Source organism: Ambystoma mexicanum, chromosome 6q, assembly GCF_040938575.1.
Source record: "Ambystoma mexicanum isolate Mex_15411 chromosome 6q, UKY_AmexF1_1, whole genome shotgun sequence".
NCBI lineage: Eukaryota > Metazoa > Chordata > Amphibia > Caudata > Ambystomatidae > Ambystoma > Ambystoma mexicanum.
Window position 1 is genome coordinate 1,471,665,954 of NC_090937.1, and position 26,739 is coordinate 1,471,692,692.

At 45.2% G+C, this 26,739-nt stretch overlaps 1 protein-coding gene across 1 annotated transcript in view; it reads left to right on the top strand.

The window, feature by feature from the left end:
* Window positions 1-26,739, top strand: part of KDM3A (lysine demethylase 3A) — a 331,646-nt gene that overhangs the window by 43,033 nt on the left and 261,874 nt on the right. Inside the window, exons 6-8 of the mRNA XM_069632181.1 lie at window positions 8,796-8,859; window positions 9,237-9,322; window positions 9,409-9,558. Coding sequence (XP_069488282.1) covers window positions 8,796-8,859; window positions 9,237-9,322; window positions 9,409-9,558 — 300 coding nt within the window. The remainder of the gene's footprint in view (window positions 1-8,795; window positions 8,860-9,236; window positions 9,323-9,408; window positions 9,559-26,739) is intronic.

Here is a 26,739-nt window from a genome sequence, read left to right on the forward strand (position 1 = left end):
CTTTGGACCATTTGTATTACAATTTCATTTGTACTGATTCTACGGTCCCCCCTCCCTTCTAAGATGGCCTGGCTGCTCTGTCTACGCTACCATTAACTCAGGTGGTACAGTCTTATATTAAGAGTGGAGTGTTGTACTCCTCAGTTGAATGGTTTTACTAAGCCCTTAGTTGGACTTCAGAAATACTGTACTAACATAACCGAACAAACACAAAAGTGAAAGTGTCCTTTGAAGTATATCCTAATGTATTCCTAGGTGTACTTGTGTAAACAAACATATGAGGTATTTAAAGTGATTCTGGGGGGTGGGTGTGTGTGTGCGTGTGTGTGTGTGTGTGTGCGTGTGTGTGTATTTGCTTTATATCTCGAAAAGGGGCTTCAAACTAAGGCGTGCCAGTAATACTATCCCTAGTGTGACGTCCACTGTACCCATGATCCCTCACGAGTGTAGGACCCTCAGATTGTTTTTTTTTGCCATACTTGTCGGAAGCATATCGCGGAGTTCCCTTGGCTTTTGCCGTTTATCTTTATAATTAGAAAATGTCCCCGTTCTCTTACCCTAAGTAGAAGATTGGCGAAGATCGTTGTCAGTGATTCGAGACCGAGGAAGAACAGCCGTCTAGACTACACAACGGACTTTGGGCCTCGGAAGGCCTCTGGCCTCGGCCCTGTGCAAGTAAGAAGTGTGGAGGGTGGTCTCACACTCACTTCCTACAAATACCCGCCCGCTGCCAATTAGTAACATATGGAGAGTACTCCCTTTAAATTCTGCCCAAAGTGTAACTGTAAATTTCCCTGGGTAGACAAACGCAATACGTGTAATTTCTGTCTCCCAAGGGACCATCCCGAGGCTAATTGTAGAGCTTGTAAGCTCTTCAAGGCCAAGACACTCGAGGACTGCTCGACGAAGCGTTGGGCCCACTACGCCAGGCAGCTAGAGGCCATGGACACAGTGGGTTCCTTCGGCAAGGGCACAGGGGTGTCGTCGGGCACCTGCACGCAAGCCCCGACCTCGGAGGACTGACCGGCGGTTCAGTTATGGGGACAACACCCGGCAGCAAGAGTGAAACACACACCTCTTCCACCAAGCACACTAACCCCGGCCGAGATTCGACACGTATGACGAGCGATCGGCAGAGAGCAGTCCGCCAAATCGGTTTCCTCTGGGCGTTCCAGGTCCCGGTCGCCTCACGACACACCACAACCGTGGACGGTTGCTAAGGGTGCCACATTACCAAAAGTCAATGAGGCCCGGTCGTCGGAAGACGAATCCGACCTCTTCCTCCCCCCCCCCCCCCCCCCAAGTAGCACGTTCAACGTCTACTTCTGTAGCACGTTCGACTTCTGCTTCTCAGATTCAATACCCCTCTTCCAAGATCCCGAATCTCGATGCCAAGCGTCAAAACATTCAGAGAACCCTAAAGGTTCAGGAAAACATTCCTCCAGTCTTGGGAAAGGGGAAAAACAAAATAAGAAAGCCTCGGAACATCAGGTTCAGAAGGAAAAGCACAAAGAAAAGTCCAAGGTCCCTGACCCTGTCACCAAGGGAAAAGGCTGTTCCTCCCACTCCTCAGAATATAGACCTGGATGAGGAACCGCATCAGGAGTGGGTTATCACCAGTTCCAAGCAATGGAACTCAGAGGACATTGATAGAGTAATGAGTAGGATGTCCTTTTTTGTAGATTTCTATGAAAAAGACCCAAATTACTTTTATAGCTATCATAGTACACCAGCTACCTCTGCCCCTTCGGGATCCATAGACCCTCAACCTCCTACTAAGAGACTACGTTCTGAGACTCCAGTTCAGGGTTTGATTTCAGACCCTTCTAGGATTTAGCCTTACCAGCCATATGGTGAGGAGTCAGAAATGCAGATGCTGGAAGACCAGGCAGGGGGTCAATTACTATGGGGATGATGAGGACCAGGAAGAGGAAGAGAAAGATGAGGTGGAGGCCTATAGTCTTGACTCCCCTATTCCCAAAGATCCCCCAGTGAATTACTCACCGGTTAATAACCAACCATTTACTTAATGAGGTACTTGCTAAAGCTGCTGCCCATTTTCAAATTGACATACAGGGTGTCCAAGTAGAGAGAGATTTTGTAGAAGAGATTCTAGTGGACAGGAAATCCATTTCCCAAACTATCCCCATTTTAAAATCAATCCAGCGCAGAATCGATACTTTTCTGGTAACACTTAATCTTACTCGGGCGGTTAATCCACGAGTAGAAAAATTATTTGGGGCTGTTCCCTCCGATCCATTCTACATAAGGGGTCAGTTAAACCCCGACTCTAGATGGTCTACAGCCGAAACGAGGGCTTGGGGGCTGGCACAACAACAACAACAAAAATGGACACCTCCGAAGATCTATTACAGTGGGTGGCCCTCACGGTGACCCTGTTCTGCACAAAGGAAGACCGCTCCTCCGGCGAGGACCCGGACATCCCACGCTAAACCCCGGCACACACAGACTGCAGCATATCTTTACAGTCTTGGTCTAATTGGGAGGGAGGGAAGGGGGGAGGTAACGCTAATACGCAAATACTTCGAAATTGATATTAATGTTTGTATGGTTATTGAAAAGAAAAAAAAACCCCGACTAATTGGTGGTAACCATCACCAGAAAGAGGGCGCGAACACCACTAACTTCTTCTGAAGCACCCCTGACAAAGAAAGCAAAAGAATATATGCTCTGGGAGGAAGGGGGCATCCACGTCCGCATACCAAGCACATATTGCCAACACCACCACTCTGTTAGCAAGCTACAACTGCCACCAATGGGAACAGGTAGCTGCCCTCATTGCCTCTGCACCCGAACCTCTAAAGAGCCAGTTGGCCCAAATTGCATCAGATGGAAGATCAGTGTCTGGATGTATTCTTAAGGCAAACTTCGATGCAGCAGATAGTGCAGGGAGACTAATAGCAGAAGCCACAGTTGTTAAACGCATTGGCTAAGGCAATCAGAGTTTAAGCCCGAGACCCAAGCCTCCCTCAAAAGACATGCCGGTAGAACCGAACGTCCTATTTGGGAAAGCAGTGGAGGAAGCACTGAAGACGGGCAAGGACGAATACGAAACCTTAAAGTCCCTCGGCCAACTGACAAATAAGCCCTCGGGTCAAAGGGGAAAGAACAATTTTCGTTGCTTTCGCAGCCAAAACTCCCAAAGAGGGTCCAAAGAGGGTCCAATTACTATCAGGGTCAAGGAACCTCATGGGGCAGCAATCAGTCCCAGGCTACCCAAGGTTTCACTAGAGGTCAACGCAAGGGCCGCGGTAGGGGGAGAGGCAGTCCAGGTAGAGGCGCTATGCCACCCAATAAACAGCAGCGACGTTCCGCTCCGGGTCCCTTCCCATGCATCCCCAGTAAGGGGGGGCGCATTTCCATCTTCACCCACGCATGGGAAGGGATCACTTCGGACAGGTGGGTGCTGTCCAGTGTCCGCGGGATACTGTATAGAGCTACTAGAACGCCCCTGCAACCATTCTCCAAGACAGAAGATGACTCCTTGGAGCACCAAAAAATCCTCCTTGAGGAGATCATCGCCGTTCTTGCAAAGGACGCAATAGAACTTGTCCCGGGCAACCAGGTAAACAAGGGTATTTATTCAACCTACTTCCTTGTGCCAAAAAAAATCTAACGATGCGTCCAGTATTAGACGTGCGCCCTGCAAACAAGTATGTCAAGCCACAAAAAGTCTGCATGACTACACTCCAGGAAGTGATCCCCCCCCTACTAAAGAGGGGATTACATGGCAACATTGGATATGAAAGATGCCTATTTTCATATTTCCATGTTCCCAGTGCACAGAAAACTCTTGCGTTTCAAAGTAGACAGCCAGCACTACCAGTTCAAGGTGCTGCCCTTCGGAATGGGCTTGGATCCAAGGGTATTCAGCAATGTACTGGCGGTGGTGGCGGCGCACCTAGGCAGGGAGGCAATCCCAGTGTACCCTTACCTGGACGACTGGCTCATCACAGGGGAAACCCCCGTAATTTGCAGTTCCAACATTCAAAGAACAATGGATGACTTTTCCAATTGGGCTTCTCAATCAACGATAAAAAATCAAGCCTTGTGCCAAGCACCTCAAAACAGTTCCTAGGAGCTGTCCTAGACACCCAAGAGGAGTTGGCCTTTCCATCAGAGGAAATAATTCGAAATCTGTTGCTGCAAATTCCTCAATATCAGCCCGGTCGTCCGATAAGGGTGCACAAAGCGTTGTCTTTGCTAGGCATGATGGCATCTTGCATTTACCTGGTTCCCCATGCATGCCTGCGCATGCGACCCATGCAGGAATGCTTGGCGAAACAGTGGTCTCGGGCAAGTGGTCAGTGGGACGATCTAGTGGTGGTTTTGACAAAACTAGTACAAAGTCTTCGCTGGTGGACAAGAGAGAATCTTACAAAGGGGATACCCTTTTACGATCCAGAAATATAAGCCGTCGTCAAAACAGACACATCCCTGGCAGGGTGGGGAGCTCGCCACCTTCACCACACAGCTCAGGGTCTCTGGTCTCACACAGTGGCTCAGAATCATATCAATCTGGTAGAACTTCTGGCAGTCTTCAGAGCGCTTCGGGCATTCAAACCCCTCCTTTCCAACTTGTCTGTACAGATTCTAACAGACAGCACAACAGCAATGTTTTACTTAAATAAACAAGAGGGCACTCGTTCGCCAAATCTGTCCAAGCTTACCCAGAAAATTTGGAAATGGGCACTCAGACGGAACATTTAACTGTCATCCCAACATGTTCCAGGAGATCTCAATTCACAAGAGGAACACGAATGGCGACTACTTGAAGAAGTCGCTTCACTCTGTGGGGTTTCCGCACTATAGACCTATTCGCCACAGGCGAAAACAGACAATGCCCAGACTTCGCAACTAGGTTCCCCCAGCCAGGCTCCAAGGGGAACGCTCTATGGATGAATTGGTCGGGGATGTTTGCCTACGCTTTTCCACCAACCCCTCGGATGAGGAAGGTGGTCAACAAGATACACAGGGAATCGATGACGCTCATCCTATTTGCACCTATGTGGGCGAGACAACCATGGTTGCCACACCTACGCAAACTGGCGGTGTGCAACCCCATCAAGCTGCCGTACTTGTACAATCTACTCTCACAGCACGAAGGACAAACGGTGCATCCTCAACCCAACTCATGGCTCCTGAAGTCCTAGAGTTCGCCCATCTCAATTTACCCCAGAGTTGCATGGACATCTTAAGAGTCTAGGAAACCTGACGCAAGGCACTGTTACTTTAATAAGTGGAAAAGATTTGTTATTTGGTGCCAGAATAAACAAATCCACCCAATTGATTGTACTCCTTTCAATATTGTCACCTATATGCTCCACCTACCGGATGCAGGGTTAGTATTTAATTCACTCAAGGTACACCTGGCGGTGCTGTCGGCCTACACCACCTCCCATAACAAGGTGCCATGGTGGAAAGTACCAGTGGTGAAGGCCTTTATGGAAGGGGTAAAGAGCCTCCACCCTCCAATTTCTAACCCACCACCAGGTTGGGACCTTAATGTAGTGCTTGCTAAACTCATGGGACCTCACTTTGAACCCATGCATAAAGCTAGTCTCAAACACCTGACTTATAAAACAGCCTTCTTAGTAGCCATTACTTCCATAAGAAGGGTCAGTGAAATTTAGGCTGTCGGTGCAGGATCCTTTTCTTTACTGTTCATAAGGATAAACTGGTTTTACGCACTCACCCTAGGTTTTCACCTAAGTTAATTTCAAAATTCCACGTTGACCAGTCCATTGAGCTACCAGCCTTCTTCGAAGAACCCAAAAGCTCTGCTGAGGTGAAACTATACACACTAAATGTGCAAAGAGCGGTCCTCTACTACGTGGACAAGACAGACCGCTAAGAAAAACAGATCAACTGTTCGTCTCCGTAGCTCTAGGCAGTGAAGGAGATTGCTTCTCTAAAGGTGCCATCTCTAAATGGATAGTCGGATGTATCCAACTGTGCTACTCCCTTTCAGATAAAACACTGCCTTTTACGCCGAGGGCCACTCTACAAGAGGTACTGGGGCCACTCTGGCTTTTATTGCAAATGTACGCCTTGACACCATTTGCAAAGCAGCTACATGGAGCTCTATTCACACCTTTACTCAGCACTACTGCATTGACACTCATTCCAAGACAGATACTCAAGTGGGACAAGCGGTTCTAAGCCATTTGTTCGCTCATGACCCATCTCACATCCCACCTCCTTCTTCTAACACTGCTCTCTAATCTATGCACAGCATGTGATCGAAGCCGATTCCAAAAGCCTCAGAAGGGATAGATTACTCACCGTAATCGTATTTCTGATGCTTGTATATGCTTAGAATCACATGCGCATGCCCTCCGTCCCCTCTGAGAGAAGGCACGTGGATGCTTGTAGTCTTCTCTATCTTACCTGCTTGAAAACTCTGTACTCGCACTACTCCTCATGCTACCTCATGTCAGAAAAATACAATCTGAGGGTCCTACACGCGTGATGGATCATGGGTACAGTGGACGTCATACTAGTAATAGTATTACTGGCACGCCCTAGTTGACGCCCCTTTTCATGTTTCGAAAAACAAACTGTAATACTCTGCAGCTTCCACTAGATGTCGGACCTTGCATAGCATGTCCATCTAAGCAGATACAAGCATCAGAAATACGATTACGGTGAGTAATGTATCATAGTACTACCTTTTTTGTGCATGTCTAACTGGGTTTATTGTACTTACCTACAGCTCACATCTTCCTCATAAAATAAGCCTGACTGCTCTGCCACTCTGCAAGGTCCTGAGTTAGTACAGACTGATGCTAATAATTGGGTATCTACAAACCACAGGGATAGTTTACTAAAGTCTTACCTCCATGTGGGACTCTAGCAATTCCCCCCCCCCATTCTTTTGCTTTGACCATGGGGAACCCTGTTCATTGTGTTTTTACTTTGTTTTATGAGGCTCTCCTGAGTCTGTAAATGGCAGGGTAAGTTTGCAGAGGATGGGGGGGGGGTGAAATCCTAATAAAAGGCGAGGATCCTGAGGCAGAAGACAAGTCGACCACTGGAACAGAAGAACCAAAGAAGACGACCAGAGACGCCTGCACCCCTTCCAACATCCGTGAAGAGACTACTGCTGTTTTCGAATCGACAGAGGCGCTCTGAAGAGGACGATTCCTTCCCTTTGGCTGGTGGGACCAACTAGCCATAAAACGACCGACCGGCAAGACTAGCCATCCTACGATGAGCTGTGACCTTCCTGGGCTGTAAACCGCCAATACCCTAGGACCTTCGACCATATTGCAGTATGAATTAATCCTTCCACAACTTTGAGCTCGAGTTGGACCTAAAGACTAGCCAGTCCCCCTTGCCAGATTGCAGGACCAAGAATCGAGGTGGATTGACTGAGCGGTTACTGTTCATCCCTGGAACCGGTGAGGTGGTACCAAAACTGCAGACCCACGTTGGAGCGCGATGACTCCTTTGCTGGCCGTTCTTTCTCTCAACTGCTGCTGCAACATCCCTTCCAGTCCCTCCTTTCATCACCACGGCCCATGAAAAGGAGACTGGGGCTACTGCTTATGCACAAGAATTAAGCTGCATCTTCACAACTCATTGGGAACTGTGGGACTCGTGGTAGTACTTGCATCAGTCATTCTGTTGTTTCTCTGCTGCTGGAGTGCTGATTCCGGTGCTTGGGTGTTCGCTCAAGGATGGCGTTTAGACTTGACTGTCGTGTGCAAGCAGTCTAGCTGTGTATTTATATCTGCAGTCCCTTTTTACAAATCCTGGTTCTGCTGGTAAATTGGAACCAGGGGAGGTACCTGCGGCAGTGTTTCCGTAGCTGGTCTGGAGCACTGCCACTTTCTGACCTTTTTTTGTTAACATTTCTTGGGTGGGCTTACTCCATTATATCTTCCAATAGTCTGGTTCCTGAGTTTTTGGGGGTGAGTGAGGACCTTTTTCCAGCTAGTTGATTTGGGGTGCACTGATGAGCACCTGTCACTACTGTTACAGAGAGGGACTCCTGCTTCAGTTCCACCTTCATTTTTATATTGCAGGACCAGCCTTAAGTGGGGTGCTACAGGGACCCATTTTGTCACCATAACATTACTTGATGTAACCTTTTTTTAGTTTTGTAATGTGCACTGAACAGGCTGATGGCAGTAAACTGCCATTGCCCTTCGTACCCCCGTTCTCCTTTCATGATGCACTACAGTGCATCATGCTTTACAGGACACTTTTTACCCAAAGTGGTAGTAGCACCCTGTACGTTTTGCTGTCTTTACTTGGGCTTGACCTTTTCTCACAACCAGGCTTTGTGTTGTGGCTTAAGAATTATTTTTACTCTTAAGGCTGCACCCAGTCATGTGGCTCCCTGGATAACTATTTAATGAAAAGCTGTCTTTTAAAATCTACTTGGGACTATCACGGGAATTTTGTCTGTGAATGGAATCTTCTTAATCCTTTTATATGCAGCCGTTGACGGTGAAATTGGTATTTACCCTGTAAGCGTTGTAGACACATCATCCTGTAGAAAAGTGCTCTTGGTGACTACCCAGCGGGATAACCTTGGGTGTCACTCACATTCTATCCAGCCCACATAGTAAGCCACTTTTGCCAAGTGACCATGATAATGTTAAAGGTTGTGCTGGACTTCAGGACTGAATTCTTAATTTGTCTTCTTGGTGCTTTGTTCACTACTTTAATGCAGACTTACTCGTACTGTACTGGCTACCTTCATTATGGCTGTCTATTTATTACTTTAGGTTTATTGTGGTATGATTTTATTATTTATTTTCCAGGTTCCTGGTTTGAAAATTGTGGATCCTGCATTAATTCATGTGGAAATTATTCATGGTGGTCCTGGTAAGTGAAATAATCTTACAGATGCAATTGTATTTTGGTAAGCTAGGCACTCCCTTTCTGCTATTGTTTTGCCTACCACACTTTGACCTAGTAACCAGTTATTTTATTTATACGGATTTTAATTGAATTTATCAATTTTTACAAAAAACAACCTATCAGGTTGGGAGATTACTTGCATCCGTTTCTTTTTGTTGGTATACAATCAAGCACTTTTATAGTAAGTCCCAGGGAATATAACCAGTTATTCATTTTGGGAATTAACCCGAAATACCGGTAGATGGATGGTTAAACAGTGGTTGAAGGTTTTTTTATTTATTTATTTTTTTCTCGTCGGAGTGTTGTATTCTAAAATGCTGCCTATTTTTTAAATATTTTAGCCAAATCGAAGAAACCTCCCAATTTGAAAAGAAAATCGGAAAATGACAGCACATCTGAGAATAAACAGAAGAGATTGGGTTCAGAGGTAGGCCAGTTGAATTTCTTCCTGGTGGTGTAGCTTTTTGTAGACTAAAGATCAGTACATTGGTTTAATTATGATATCCTTTTTAGGGAACCGATTCTATGGAATTGACGGATAAAGTACAAAGTGAAGAGAAAAGTTCCTTTATGACTGAGCAGCCAAAAGTAGTGGGAATGCCGCAGCTGCAGAAGACCACGCTTGATGTTTTCAAAGAATTGATGTCCTCGGCCCATCACTTGGTTAGTGTCCCACAACCTCCCAAAATCAAGTTGCTTTTAAATTTAATGTGTTCTGAAAGGCTGTTGAAATTGTTGCTTGTCCAGTATCCCCTCTGATCTTGTTCTTTTCCTCTTTCTTGGTTCTTCAGTAGTAGATTATGACTAAGAGGGTTTTTCTAGAACCTACAAGGTTAACATTGAAGTCGTACCAAACTCTTGGTGGTAGGGAGTGTAAAATATAAAAACTTCCTTTTTGAGTCCAGCAAATAATGAAGCACCAGGACAGAGTATTAGTTTCAAAAATGCTCTGTGAGTGTAATTTATTAACTTCATTTATTAACTGCTGCAGCTTTTACTCAGTGCGTTGTAAAGACGCCATGTGAGTTCTCGCTAGTCTCCTTCCATTCATAAAGCATGCATATATGCAAGTTAGAACATAGATTAGATTTCAACAGCCGTTGCTAAAATTGAATTGCAGCCTGGGTCTCGCATTTCCCTCTACAACTGCTTCTAGCTATTCTATAATTTGTACGTGCTTAAAACCCTAGATCCAACAGCTGTGACCTAATCAGGATATTCTGTGTGTTTTCAGGCTGAAGCTCTTTAAAACAAGTTCACAACAGTTTCAGAAGAGAATTTGTTGAACACTTGCAAAGCCTACAATCAATATTATTAACCGTTCTCCAACTGTACCCATTTAATCAATTAACCTAATCTTCCACTTCCATAGCTAACATCTCCCGAAACACATCCTTTGAAGTGGGTCTTGGAGTTACTTGTGATCTGAGACATGAGGCTAATGCATGGCACAAGGCAGGCACACAATATACAAACATAAAAAGAAACATAGCTAATAGAACAAAAATAACAGGAAATACTTTCCATCCAAATGTAGATATTAAGGACCATAAAGATCCACCAATATCTAGTGTACCAGTGGGGGGAATGTGCCTGGCCTGCAATGGCATGCCACACTGAGGCGGAAGAGTCGGGTATGAATGAATCAGATTTTTCTTCAAGAATCTGACCACAATAGTGATATTAAAAAGGGCATCTGATGTTTAATTTATAGTGGCTTCTAGCAGTCTTGACAATCTGCGTATATCTCTGGAATTAACAGCCGGGCCATACCATGGAACGAATGCTTTAAGGAGATCACCCATTACCTGTGATCCAGTATCATCCTGTACTACATAACACTTTTGCAGTGGGGGAGAAGACCAATGGCTATCTTTCACTGTCACAGCAGGCAGCACAAACCCCATGACATCGCCCTGCCCAGTTAGCAGCTAACCAAGAATACGTGTTGGTAGCGCCAATAAAATACATTGATTCCCCTATATAACGAGGTCCTTGGAACACTTCAGCTAGCCGGTGCAATGTAGAGTTACAGTTAAAGGTAAACCCCATATCCCTTCTACCATCGCTGGAGATGCGCACACACTGCCTAAGACAGTAGTGTTTCTTATATGGAGAGTAGGTACATGTGAAGGCAGTTGAGAGTATCGATTGCTGTATGATGACAAATTCATAAGAAAATACCATTTCTGCCATTCCCTTGGAAATGGGTCCATTAATGGGGAAAACTCCATTAGGCATAGTGACACCCTCACAACCCTCTCAAAAGAAGATTCTCATTAAGATACTGATACAGGATTTCTGGCATGCAATGCTGGCTGCCACCCATTTATGTGTATATGCTAGAAAAAGGGGGTCCTCTCCTTGCCACAGCTATATGCAGCGCATAGCATGAGGCGGAGAATGGTAGTGGGAGCTGCTGCAATGGTAGGACTTCACCAGCATAGGCTGGGTAAGATTTAACAATTGCTTCTGTTGATGTTTTCATGTGTGTTATGTAGCAGTGAAACAACTATATTTCTACATAAATTTCTCCCTGTCGTATTTTTGCACAGTGGCTAAAGTGGACACGACAATAGTGGTATTTGAGACAGCTGGATGCACAATATATTCTACCAATAACCCCCACACCCTCATAACATAGTCTAATAAAAATTAACATCACATAAATAAGTCTTGCCCGTATACTACTTTTGGATGACCTGTTATGGAGTGATATAACTGCATTCTCATGACGTGACATATTGTCAACCACGTGATGGATAGGTCAAAGGAACAGGCTGCAATAATACTGCAATTTTATGGAGTCTTTCTTTTCTATCTCGACCCTTGGATAGTCCAAAAGATGGTGGGCTCGCAACCTGGCCGCTATTCTTCAGGAACATAATTTGTTTTCACAGTTTGTAGTTCCGCTTACAGCTTCATGGGTCTCGAAGTTGTATCTTTGTACTTCTGTTGGTCCAATAATGTCCTCGGGCACACTGTTTTTGTAAAGGTCATTAGTCTAGCCACCGAGAGGGGGCTTTTGGGTCTCTTTACTCGGCAATGTACTATCCACAAGGGCAAGTATCTGTGTACAGGGTGCATGCTTCACGTGACCGGTGTGTATCCAGCTTTTATGGCCACTTCTCTTCACAGCAGTCTTGAGTGGTCTGCAGCACCTGCTTTGGGCCTTTCCATCTGGGTTGCAACCCAGATGTCGCTGGATGTTCTTCACAAAAACTCAGTCACCTGGTTGAATACTGTGTCTTGGGCCCTCCAGTGGTTTTGGCAATTTGTTAGTGACCGGTTTGCGAAGAACAGATAATGTTCTAGTCAGCTCCTTACAGTAATCTATCAACTAAGGTTAAGGTACAGTACGAGAAGTATTTATACTCTCTACTAATCCAGCTTTTTGTGGATGGTACATGGTATGAAATGTCTACCTGCTGACGAATGCCTTGCATACCAAATCCATAGTGGTATGAACACCGTTCTCACTCCAAACTGTGCGTGGCAACCCAAATCATGGTAAATATTCCTTAACTAACACCTTTGCAGTGCTCAAAGCAGTATTCGCTTTCAGTGGGAATGCATACCATAAATTTGAAATTAAGGTACCATGCTGTATCTTTGTCCCATTTGAAGTAAGCGGCCAATGTTGCGAGACACTCCAAATGCATACTGACGGTTAGTTAAGATGGTCACTAAAAGACCAGAGCTTAACTCGCAAGCCCTAGTAAGGGCAATCATTTTTGCTGCATGGGCAGAATGCTGAGCTATTCCACACACCTCAGCGATGGTTTTCAATGTTGTAATAGCATATGCTGCGGGGGTAATACCATTTGGTAATTTATAACACAAACCATCTAGTATCCGTCGTCTACCCGTCCCTTCGGTTCCTCATCGGTTATTAATATACAATCATGCATTACTTTAGATTCATCCGATGGAAGGGGTAGCCTGTGGCAGGATTTAAAGTGTTACATCGTTGAGTCACAATTTTGGGGCCAATAAGCTCAGTTCATACTAGTCAACCTGGCATTTGTCAGGTGCTATGTTTTTAGTACTGTTAAATAAAATATCAATTGCATGTGGCACAGACAATGTAACTTAGTGTCCCAATATTATGGCATTGGCTTGTTTCATAGAAATGGCTGCAGCCACCACCCCCCTTAAACAATTTGGAAGTGCTTTTGTCACTGGGTTCAATGTGGAAGAAAAAATGCAGTCTGTTTTTACTCCCTTTTTCAGTTGGTACAGATAAAACACAGCCTTGCTTTTCCTGCACAAACGTAAAGGTTTTAGTATAATCGGGGGTGCCCACCGCATGTGGGTTACATAATGCAGATTTTAGAACATCAAAACTCTATTGCTGAGCAGCAGTCCATTCCATGGCAAGGCAACGGGGCGCTGCTCAGTGTTCCTTCTAAAAGTGGTTTTGCTAAAAGTGAAAAATTGAGAATCCATTGCCTACAAAATTAAATTATCGGCAAATAACCTCTGTCATCTTGAAACAGGTATTTGTGTGTGTGTGTGTAATATCTATGCTCTTTTTGACAACAAATGTCCTAAATAGGTAACTTGAGTTTTGTAATACTGCAATTTCTTTAAGGACACTTAATGCCCCAGTGGCACTAAAAACTGTAACAACCATACAGTGCAATCCATGCATTGCTCTAGGGTATCTTCAACATATTGAAGCATTATAGTATTTGTAGTTGGTGTGAACATGTCTAGCTGTATTTTCAGGGCTTGGCTGTACATACTTGGGCTTTCATTGTAACCTTTGGGTGTGGGGGGATGCTAGGGAAGTTGTAAGACTGCCCCTCCACATTGAAGGCATATACATACTGTCTTCATGGATCGGAATGCTAAAGAAAGCATTTTTAAGGGTTATTACCGTGAAATACCAAGCTGAAGGTGGTATTGTGGTAAACAAGGAAGTCCTGTTTGGTACCACTGGATACTGTGGTTCTACAATTTTATTTATTGCTCGGAGATCAATTAGTCTCCATTGTGCTGAAATAGGGCTTCCCATCAATTCGTTTTTGTACAGGAAGAATTAGGTTGTTGCAGGGACTACCCACAATTTCTTTTTACATCCCTTTAACTAGAAAATCCTGTATTACAGACTTCCTTCCAGCCCCTCCATGGGTATTTTATACTGCGGAATTTGCGGTTAATATGACACCAGCCTTGACTCCTATTTTCACCGAATCAACTACCAGCACATTTATCAGTGACCACAAGCGGTGTCATGCAAGATATAGGACCTATTAACTGTACAGGGTCAGATATTGGACCGGATTGTGAGAATCCCACTGATGTTTACTTTCTCAGAGAGGGGAATATGGAGCACTCATTTGTGGGAGATTGATCTATTAGATGCATCTTTATCAAGGAGGAATGTTACCAGTTTGCCTTGCACTTAGCTTTTACAAATGGCCCTTTTGAATCTACAGGAATACTTGTGTGCCCTCTCCAGGGGAGCTCTATGCTGTCATTCATGGTACTTTAATCATCCTTGTAATAATCCCTAGCTGAATATTGCTGACCTTGCCTAGGGTCAAAATATGTATGCTGCTGCTCATTATTCTCTTCTAATGTCCCAGTATTTGTTACTATGCTGTTCACAGCCTCAGTTCTTAAAAAGGTTCCCCTTGTTGTGCCTCGCCCATAAGAACGTCCGCCCTTGCTGGCGCAAAGGACCCTCCCCAATCCAGTGATCTTCTGCCTTACAAAAATGATACCCAGTACCTATCATACCTGCTCCGGTATTTGGCAGGGCAATACCACTTCTTCCTCCGCTATACATTATTTTTCCCCTTGGTATGCGCTTATTAGCTCTGCCTCTTTCTGGAAAAGCCTGTTGCATTAGCACCCTTGCTTTTAATCCCTTAACGTTCTTGTCTTTCTCTCCTTTATCCTTTATTATTTGCATAATATCTAGCCCTAGTCAAAATCGGGGCAGCAGTTTGAGTTGGCCATGTAGACTCATAGGTTTGTATATCATGTCTTAAATAAGGCAACACTCCTTCTACAAAATGTGAACCAAGGGCTTTCTCTCCCGCTGGCATAGCCATGTCCATTCCGCTAAATGAAGTAACAGCTCCTTTTCTTGCAAAATATTTTTCAACTGTACCTGCTTGCAAGCAGTCAGTTTATCCCAATTCATTTGCTTGCGGGGAACCACTTGCTGGATACGTATTAGAAGTAGCGCTGGAAGAGCTATTACTATTTTTGCCAATTCCTTAGTCTTCACCCCCCCCCCCCCCTTTTTCCTACTGCCTCGCCTCTTCCCACTTTGACAGGATTTAAACTGTCCTGCATTGGCTCCATATGTCCGCTGGTAGAGTGCATGAAAACATCTTCCAATGTGAGCGGACCTGTTTTAAGCACCCGGTCTGTCTGGGTGTACCACTGTTCTGGATTTTGTCTAATATCTGGATAATCTTTAGTAAAGGATAGTATTTGCATACGGTTCCAGGGGACATGAGCCTGGTGTGTCGGATTATCAGTGTCAACCCCAGGCATTTCTCTCATTGAGAACACTTGAGTTGCCATAGACTTTGATGCGGTATTTATGAACCAAAATAAAAATGTTGACACTATTGCAGGACAGACCCTTGCATCAAGTTTATACTCCTTGGTCTATGACCTCATCTGGCAAGGGATATGCTTCATCCCTAGCATTGATCTTTGTATGAAATTCCCACGTTTATTTGTACACCCTCTGTACTATTGCAAAATGTCCTGGGAGGATAGCTCAGCGGCAACGTGCTCGCCTTGGAAACAAGACGACACGAAGCAACACTGGTTCGATCCCCGGGTCCACGCTTAGAAACCTCTGGGTATTAAGCACGTTATAAGTACGCAACTAAGACCTATTCCTGTAACAGCACCTCAATGCCCCTGGGCTTTGTGTGCTTTAAAAATGCAAATAAATATGTAAGCGTATCCCGTTCTGGAGCACATACTTTAGCTTACTCCAATCCTACCCCTTTTTTTTTTAAATTCATGCCCCTATTACCTTTTCTGCAGTTTCCATCTCGTGGGCTGTAATCCTGCGAGCATGAGGTGGTGAAGAGATCACCTTGTCGCTAGGTACTTGATAGGGGTGTGGGGGAGGTCTTTTTTTTTTTTAACCATTAAACATTCTAACAATGGATCTGTCTCATCCTCTAAAGTCGCTTTTGATTCGAGTGCCAAGGCTGAGGGGTAAGCCTTGGCTACATACACATCCTTTATCCTCATTGTAGCTTCACTAACTCCCTCATCCCAATCTTTTTTCTGTTCTTTCTAATTATATCTGTGCGCCTTCTCCTTTTTCAGTTGGTGGCTTACGTTTCTTAATCTGTGCTTCTATCATGGTTTTTTTGTCTTGTAATCTTCCCATTGCTTGTATTTTTCCAATTGCAGGGTCTGAGGGCCTGATCACCCTTAGAGGCTAGTACTTCCCTTAAATACCCTATCCTATCTTTTACAGATCAAAAGATCCATGTACTGGGAATTGCAGGTCAGGGTTGTCTGCAGTGATTCATGCCATTTATTCAGAAACATCACTATACCCAAGCCTTTTTTTTTCCTCCCAGTGGGGTAGATGCATGTTTTTGTAACTCCTGTTGCCTCTTACAACATTTATTTTAATCTCCTTTTTGTCTCCTTTGTGATTTACAAAGTCGCATTGATAATGTCTCACTTAAATACAGTGTGTCCACAATCCATGCAATCCACAAGTTTATTTCATGACTCATCCATGCCATGGTTTCTAATTTTATAACACCAAGGAGTATATCTCTTAAAATTCATTACTAATATGATTCCTATAGAAACATTACATATCTGAGTGGGTTTCCCTATGCCTCCATTAACAGTATGCTTTCACAGGGAACACAACACTACATATTTGTCATTTCCTGGTTCTCTTCTTATCTATGTAACCGCACATTTGCCGTATCCTGGGGCGGCAACACTTCTCCTTTTCCTCTTGATCATGGAGTTCCTAAAGGGTCTGTTCTCGGTTCTTTTTCTTTTTTCTTTATATATCTCTTTTCCTGCCCGTTATCTCTTCTTTTGGAGTGTTGCATCACTTCTATGCAGATGACACCCAGCTCTTTTTTTAATTTATTTATTTTTTTCTTTCTTCTTTCACACCTGACATCCATGCCACTCTCTCTTCCTGTCTAACTGCCATCTAATCACGGATGACTTCTCATTTTCACACCTTAAATACCGGAAAAACGGAAGTTCTTTTCTTTCTTTCCTACTCTTCCTCCTCTCCATTCTCTTTCTGCCCTCTACCCTGTTAATCTCCCCTACTGTCCGTAATCTTGGTCTCTATCTTGACTCTAACTTCTCATTTAGTCATCACATCTCACTTCTCACGCCTGTCGTTATCACATCTTTTAATATTCCTAAAATTCGTCCCTTTCTCACGTTTCATGCCACTAAGCTCTTGGTCTCTTTTCTATTTTTCTCTCGACTTTCCTACTGCTATATTCTACTCTTTGGCCTCCCTTGCTCTCGTCTAGTGCCACTCAAATCAATTTATCATTCCTCTATCCGCTCGCTTTGCTTATTATCCTATCGTGACTCTATCTACTCTTCTCTTGACTCCCTTGGATGCCTTTCCTTTCAGTCTCAGTTGAAATTCTATTTCCTTTGTCTGGTATTCAAATAGTTCAATGGTCTTGCCCCTGATTATCTTGCCTCTTCTTTCTCTTTACTCTCCGTCTCGTCCCCTCCGCTCTGCTGAACTCTTCTTACTTACTGTTCCACATGCCCCCTGTGCACAGTCTAGTTTTCGATCTTTTCAGCTGTTGGACCCTCTCCATTGGAACTTTCCATTATCCCTCTGATCCATCACCACGTATTCTGTTTCGTTCCTCCCTAAAATGTTACCTACTACAGTCTCCTGTTTCATTCCTATTGGCTTATTGTGAACACAATTGACTATACTGATTTTAATGTACTGTTGATGTTTTTTGTGAAGTGCTTTGGTAAAAAGCGCTATATAAATATCAATAAAATACACATGTATTTCTCTCTAGATCATTTAATAGTATGCTTCCTCTTGCGGAGAATTCTCAGAAATATGGTAATTCCATTCTACCTTAGCTCTTTTTGCTGGACTCTAGGAGTTTTTTAATTTCTAACCTGGAGAGAGTGAGACTTTTTTCCGCTCTTGCGTATTTTCCTCTGATTTGGACTCTGTTTCTTTTGACTTTGGGGTCTGACAAACTTCATAGGCATCATCTTTACATTGTGACACAAAGCATCTTCAGTGCAGTCTTCGATTTCCCCAAGGTTTAAATATCTTCTCTTGGTGAAACTATTGTTTCCAAGAGCAGTGAAGTGAAATTGGCTTTACTTACATTTTCTAACTTTCTAGACCCAGCACACACTATCTTACCATAGGGCGCTGGAGGGATTACTTAGTAGCCCCTTTGTCTAGTTTCTCATGTAATATTTTTGTTACCCTTTCTCCAATTAATGGCTGGTGGCAGTAGTTTACTTTTGACTACCATTGTGAGTTTTTACTGCGGGCTGCGTTCTCAGCTGCAGTAAGGCAACCATGGGTGCCCATTCTGTCGAAATGGCCCCGGTCTTGTTTTTTCGCCATTTCTGGCTATAAAAAGGTCTTTGAGATTTACTCTGCGCGCCAGAACCCGTTTGTTCCCATTTGTTCTTTTTGTCTTTGCCGGTATACACGAGTGAAGCCTGCCTCTGGCTCCATTGTGTCTGGCAGGGGCAGGAAGTGAGGGAGGTGCCTGAAACTCCCTGTGCTTAGTCTCCTTGGTTATAGGAATGCACCCAAGGGTGAATGGCTGGAGGGCTGTCCCTGCAGGACAGCCACCCTGCTGTGTGATTGACGGCTAGGCTGCAATGAATGGGAGAAACCTGCATAAAAGGGAAGGCTTTTTGGCTTGGAAGGCAGGGTCGACCGCTGGAGGAAGGAATCCGAAGAAGCACTTGTAAGAGCTGCCTGCTGCAATTCCTGAACCGTTGGTTTGCCCGCTGAAGCTCCGAAATTTGTTTCGACTAGAGAATCCCTGCAAGGACGACTTCTCCCCTTGGGTTGGTGGGACCAATCAACCCCAAAGTGAACTCGTCTGGACATCCTCTCGAAGCTGCCTGTACTTCCATTGCTGCTGAAGGAACCGAAGTGCCAGTGAGAGGAACACCAGATTGAGTGCATCGCTTTTAAGTCTGACCCAAACTCCAGGAAGATCCTCTGGACTTCCCTGAAGCAGGAGCAGTAACACTAAACCTGACAAAACTGAGCTGATTGCAGCCATCCATCGCTCTACAGACAAAAGGGCATCAACACAGGAGAAAGGAAACCAGAGTTTCCCCAGACCGCCAAGGTGGTGCTACAGATGCGGAATGTCCTTTCCTCACTCGGACGTATCCAGCTCTCTCTCAGAGGTGTGGCAATTGTGGCAGGGACCGACACTTCCAATCCGTATGCAGAGAAGGGAGACCGTTCCCCACACAGAGAATGCTGCCGCAAACCCACCAGAGAATGTATGTACAGCCGCTACAACCAAAGCACTATAACTATACATCCGCCCAGACAATACCAACAAGGGCAAAACCGCTATATCAGAGCGATGGAGGAACTCCACCCGGACGCCTACTACCAAGACTGACTCATACGACCAAAGTTCGGCCTTTGCTGATGAGTACGATGGACCGCCCCAGCCTCACCAGTGGCAAGACTGACAGCAACAACAAGGACGTCCCACTGGAAGAGATGGCTATGACCTCTACGCACAGGATGAATATGTCAACCTCCTACTTGACGACAGAGAAGCAAGAGGCGCCTAGGATTCCCATCGACCTCAGAGACCGACGGGTCTGCTTCCTTGTGGAATCAGGTGCAACAGTCAATATTATGGGGGAGCAAGAGTTTCTGCAAATAAAGTCAGCACGCAGGATTTTCCAGCGGGGGCACAGGGGCAGACCTCCCTCTCCACTCCATTGGCCACTTCAAGAGAAACTTCACACACAAGCGGCACACCATAGCCACAGCAATTCATGTCATAAGGAGCCCCACGAAAGGCTGATGTCTACTGAGTTATCACACTGCGTCCTGCCTTGGACTTGCAGACATCAACTTTGACGAAGGTGACGTGCTACTAACCGTAGCGCCACGTAACAAGTGCAACGAACATGTCTACATGCTGCAAGGAAACATACCGTTGGAAAACCTCATCACAAAGGAGACAATCATGACGAAATTCCTGCTCCTCTGCAAAGGGCTTGGCAAGTTGAAAGGCTCCCCATCAAGCTGCACGTGGATGAGAAAATACGACCTGTTCCACAACATCCCAGGAGGGTTGGATTTCACCTGAAAGCTGCAGTGTCAGACTAGCTAAATCAGCTGCTCAACACCGGGCTCATAGAACCAGCTTGTGGCCCAACTCTGTGGGTTTCCCCACTGGTGATTGTACCCAAGGAGGGAGGATGCCTGAGGTTCTGCGTAAACATGCGCATGGCCAACACCGCCATCCAGAGAGAACGCCACCCGGGTCCCCGGATTGAGGACATGATGGTGCAACTGAATAGATCAGTTTAGTTTTTGAAACTAGACCTCAATCAGGGCTACTACCAGATGGAGTTACACCCAGACTCAAGAGGCATTACCACCTTTACCACCTATGATGGTCTTTTTTTTGCTACAGACGTCTTAATTTCGTCAGCAGCTGAGATCTTTCAGGAGGCAATAAGACAACTCATCAGGCCAGTATGGGGAGCATTGAATTACAGTGATGGCATTCTAGTCTTGGGCAAAACCTGTGAAGAGCATAATGACACACTACTGGCGACCTGCAACGCCATCCAGGAAGCAGGTCTAACCCTCAACATCGTAAAATGCTGATTCAGTAAAAAAAAAAATGTTGACATATTTTTTCCACTGACGGCATGACACTGGACCCCGAAAAGGTCTACGCTATCTCCAAGCTTCCAAGAACCCACAGAAGTGGCGGAGATCCCCTCATTCCTGGGGATGGCAGGGTACTGCGCCTGGTACATTCCCCACTCGGCCTCCATCACAGAACCCCTGAGGCGACTCCTGCAGAAGGACAAGGAATTTATATGGTCTGCTGAACTCCAAGAGTCGTTTGACACCATCAAAACGTTGCTAGCAGAGGCCCGCCGTCTGACCTACTTCGACCCTGCCTGTCACACTGAAATCATCATAGACACAAGCCCAGTGGGCCTGGGGGCCATCCTAGCACAGACTAGTGGCGAAGACACGCATCCAAGGCACATAGTGGCCTACCTGAGCTGTGTCCTGGGACCACCGGATTCGGCATACTCCCAAGCGGAGAAAGAATGCCAGGCAGCAGTCTGGGCCTGCGAACATTTTCACAGCTTTATAATAGGGAAAAAGTTCACCCACCCTTCTCACTGATCACCAGGCCCTGCTGTCGTTATTCGGCAACCTCTGCACCAAAATGCCTCCAAGAATAGAACGGTGGGGCATTAGACTGCAAGAGTATGATTTTGACAGCATACATATGCCTGGGCCGAATATAACCCCGCATACTATGTCACGCCACCCGGCAGGAAAACTGACACCCAGAGCAGGTGAAGTGGAATACATAAACTATGTGGCCGCTAATGCACTCCCACCGGCTGTATCACTGCAGATGGTAGCAAATGTCTCCGCTCCTGACCCCTCCTTGATGTTGGCTATTAGCCTAACCGAAAACAAGTGGAGGAATTGTCGTCGAGCAGTGCTAAACCACCACTGGGTGTGCAAGGTAGACATAGAGCCCCTGGCCAAGATACGCACGGAAATAGCTGTGAAGGACCATTCCTTGTTACTAAGAGGATGCCAGCTAGTAATACCCGCGGCACTCGGGGAAGAAGTAATCAAAACCGTGCACGAGGGACACCGAGGCACAGATAACATCAAGCGACAACTCTGCTGTCATGTGTGGTTCCCGTTTCTGGATTCCATCGTAGACAGATGGGTAAAAAACTGCATAGCATCCCAATGCACAGCCGCCTGTCACTACACAGCCAACACGCATTCCTGCAAGACCCCGGGAAAAGTGGCTGTTGATTTCTATGTACGCATGGAATCTGGTGAATACCTCCTCCTATTTATAGACAAACACTCCAGGTTCCCCATAGTAAAAAATATAGCAACCACTGCATTCAACCAGGTGATTGCGACATTTGAGGAAGTGCTAACCGACTGGGGGACCTGATACCATCAAGTCTGACAACGGACCTCCATTCAGTGGGCATGAGTTTGCCTCCTTTGCAAACCATGTGGGGTTCACACACCAGAAAATTACCCCGAGGTGGCCCCAAGCAAATAGGATGGCTGAGTGATTCATGGCCTCCATCAAGAAAACGATGCAGAGGGCCCACTTTGAAGGAACTGACCTCCATCAGACACTATGGCGATTACTTCGGGACTACAGAAATACTTCTCATGAGGTCAGCAACAGAGCACCAGCTGAACTTATGGTGCGATATGGAGTACGCATGCGCATCGTGAGGCACCTGAGTTCACAACGGGAAGGTGACCCTGAGGTTATACGGAGGGAACAGGAGTGGAAAGAGAACTCGAATAGAGACTGACATAAGGAGAGGGGCACGATCAAAGGAGTTCCAGGTGGATGAAGTGTTGGTACAGCAACCTATATCCAAGAAGACGGACGCCCGGTTTGGCCCCAGCCAATGAACACCACCTCCATCAGAGGAACCATGGTCACAGCAGAAAATGCGGTCATAGAAATTATGAGAAACAGTTCCCAGTTTAAGAAGTTTGTCAAAAAGAGAAGAGGAAGGACCCTTGCAGGTGGATCCTGATCCTCCACCACGAGAGGTGAGGGATGAGTTGTGTCTTCCCCCAAAAGAAACTAGTCGCCATGCGACTGAGCCGGCGGATACCTTGGAGCCGTCGTCAGGAGAGGAGAGAGATGAGCGGCCCAATGGATTGTCAGAAGACCACCTCTCCTCATAGAGGAATGCTGAATAGATGTTGGGACATTTGTCTGGGGGAGATGTTACGCGACACTGCCCCTTTAAGAAGGGAGCATGTGACCACATGGGATGGTGTGGGAGTGGGCAGGGGAGAAAGGGAACGGCAGTTGGTATCCTGTCGGAGAATAAAGTATTTTCTTATTGTGATCCCTCCGGTGTCACGTCCATTCTTACCTCCAGCAGGCTGAAGGCCAACATTGGCAGTGGTTTATTTTTTCCTACCATTGAGTGTTTTTATCGCAGGCTGCAATTGCAGCTGCAGTATAGCGAGGAGGTGCCAGAAACTCCCTGTGCTTAGTTTCCTTGGTTACAGGAATGCACTATTGGAGGACAGCCACGCTGTTGTGTGAGTGACAGCCAGGCAGCAAATGAATGGGACAGGCTTGCATAAAAGGCGGGGTCTTTTGCAAGGAAGGCAAAGTCCACCGCTGGACGAACGAATCTAAAGAACTTGGAAGAGAAGCTTGCTGCAACTCCTGGACCGTTGGTTTGCCCGGTGAAGACCTTCTGCAGTTCTGAAGCTCTGAATTCGCCTCGACTAAAGAAGCCTTGCAAAGCACGACTCCTCCCCTTGGTTAAAGATATTTCCCTTTTCACCTTCTAGTTTAGCTCATAGTGTGAGGGACAGAAAATAACTTTCATACACAAGGACCGGTTTGATTTTGACATCCTGACGGACAGATCCTCGTTTTGGTTTAAGGTATTATTTTTATTATGTACTTGTTTGCAATCAAAAACAATTTGATTTTTACAAGACGTTGTTTCGTAATGGAACACATTTCACAAAAATGAGTAATATCAGTATAAAAGAAAAAAAAGAAGCAGAAGAAAAAGAAAACCTAAAGAAGCAAAACCAGAAAGCATGATGTTCGAAAAACACGTAGTATCCAAATTTACAGGAAACATCAAAATTCGTTAAGTAACACTCGGTTAATTTACAAGTTCTGGGTTAAACTCAATGCTGCTTCTAAAATCTTTACTGCCGCTGTTGACCACTTGGTTATATCTCCTGCGATCAGACGGCACCACCATGTGTTTTCCTCTTGGAGGGATACATCGTGCATCAGAGGCAGCAAGTAGGCATCCTGCAAAAACACGGTTCTGGTGCAAGACAGAAGTAAATGTCTTAACGTTTCCACTGTTTCTGGGTCCGAACAAAGTCTACAAGTTCGTTCTTCAGTTTTCGTACGGATGGCTATAATTTCCTGCGTTGACAGTTGATTGAATCTTATTCTCATAAAAGTTTTCTGCATTTTTTTATTAGGGAATTGTATGCAACAGTTCATTGGTTGATTGAGTTTGTTTGTTGTTGCTGGTAAATGAGCCAATAGCTTATTTCCTATTACTTTCTCGCCGGTTTGGATCCAATCTTCTTGTGCTATTTTTTTCTTGATTTTGTTGGGGTTCAGAATGAGGTCTTCTGATGAGCAGGCCAAATCTGATAGTTTTTGTTCCCAGTTATTTAAGGCCCTGCAGCGGCCATGTCTGAGTTCGCTCTGGACCAGCTTGTAGATCGGGAGAGCATCTGGGAGAATGATTTTCCGAAAGAGTCTCACCTGACTTTGGTCGACTGATGCTTGGAGTGATAGTAAACCCAATTACCGTCTGACAGCTGAGATAGATGAGGATTTTGGCAGACCTACCACGGTTTTCCATAAGTAACCTTCCAGCTTTGTCCATATGGTGTTGTCAATGTTCAGCGCAGCGTCAATGCCATATATTATTGATGGCACTACCTTTTTGTTTGTAAAATTGGATCGCCGGAAGAAGTGAGAATTTACCGTATTTCCGGTCTACTAGTTTAGTTTGGGTTGTCAAGATTTTGATTTTTGACCATAGGGCTGAATGGGTCGCACTTTCTGACCTTTTTGAATCTATCATGATTCCCAAATATTTCATAGTAGAGACGGTTTCAACTTTTATGTTATTTATGTACCAGTGGCCTCGGTCTGTAGTTGCTGAAAGACTATTCCACATCGTCAATATTTTCGATTTATCGATGTTTATCTCCAGATCGTTATCAATGTACTTTGCCAAGTTGGTGAGTTGGCGCTGGAGACAAATTTGGGTTTGATCCATGAGGATCAAGTCGTCGGCATATAGCAGTCTAGATATTGCGGTATTGCCCAGTTTGGGCGGGAAGGCTCTGACCGCTGGTTGTTTATACTGGAAGTCTCCCATAAAGGCAATGAATAGGGGCGGAGCGAGCGGGCATCCCTGCTTCACGCCACGCTCTGATGGAAATTGGTCCGATAACATCCCTTGCTGTTTTAGACGAACTCTGAGTTTGGTATCCGTGTGTAGTGCGATCACCGGGCCTAAAATTTTGCAGGGCAGTTCCACTTTGTTCATTTCGCCCACAGCTTTTGGCGGCTGATCTTGTCAAATGCTTGTGTCAAGTCTATGAACGCAATGTAGAGTACTGGAGCACCATTCCTAACATTTTTCTTTTATGATGTTCAGAATAAGGATGTTGATGCTGGTGCTTGCGTTCTTAACAAAGCCCGTTTGAAATTTGTCCAGACAGGGCGCAGATCTCGCCCATTTGTGAAACCTGGTTAGTGACAGGGTAGCAAAGATCTTGCCCATGATGTCGAGGAGGAGTAATCATACATTGCTTGAAGATTTTTGTGATTAGGGCGGCCCAATCCTCGGGATGTTGTTTTAGGTCTACGTTGGTCAAACCATCTGGACCAGGTGCCCTAGAAGTTTTTAATTTCAGGATTGTTGCAAAGATTTCATCTTGATCTGCCAGATCTTCCCACGACGATGTTATATCACATGTGTAATTACTGGCAGTTTGCGGTATAGGAGCAAATTGTGATGAGAAGGTTATCCACGCCTGTTCCGATACAGCGTTAGACAATTGATTGTTTGTCTCGTCGTTTTTATCTTTGATCAAAGCCCAGAATTCTCTAGGATTTTTCGATGTTAATGTCTTCAGCATTTGCTCAGAGTCATTCTGGTACATTGTTCCTTTATGCTGTCTCAGCCAGGATTTATATGATCTGGTTGCCGCTTTGGCAATGGCTTTTTGCTCGAAGTTATTGGAGACTCTGGCTAAGCGATTCAGTTTACGCACTTGTTTTCGTTTCATAACCAGTTCGATGTCATACTCCTGTACACCTTTCCCTTTAGGTCGGGTACAGATTCCTTTTTCTTTCCTGTGTGGCAGAAACAAGGGAATGTAGGTTGATCTGTTTGGTGGGTCCATCGTGCTTTTGCTGAGTGCATCAAATTTCTTGGCGATTTCCTTGATGTTGGTCGCTGTGAGTTGAATTTGCGACGACTTCCGTGCTACCTCCACCTCGAATGGGTAGACTTGCTTAGAAATGGTTTCTGACTCGAGAGTCATTGTCAAAAGGTTATGGTCACTGGATTTAGTTCTGTATACCTCAAAGTCAACACAAGGGAGAAGAGAATATGAAATAAAAAATGTGATCCAGCGTTGCTGACTTCCACTCGTTCCCAAGTTGGAATCCATGGGAGCTGGCCTTGAGCTGATGCAACGTTGTAGCATTTTCTTGTGTCCATGAAATCAGACCATAGCGCGCCTCTCACAGCGTAGGGGCAAAGATAGCGGGTAGAAGGAGGTTGATCGACTCTAGCGTTTAAGTCGCTACAGATTATAATGTGGTCAGTTGCCAATTCAGTAGTGAAATAGTCTATTTTTTCCGCGATGTTGTCACAAAATTCCGTGTTGCTTATTCTCTGCGGATTCCAATAAACATTAATGATGGCGAGGTTAGATTTCACTTTACTCCTTGGTGCAGTCTCTGTATGGAACCACTCAGCTAAAAGAGCTAACATACCGTATGATTCGGCCACTTTCTTTTTAATAGAAATGCCCGA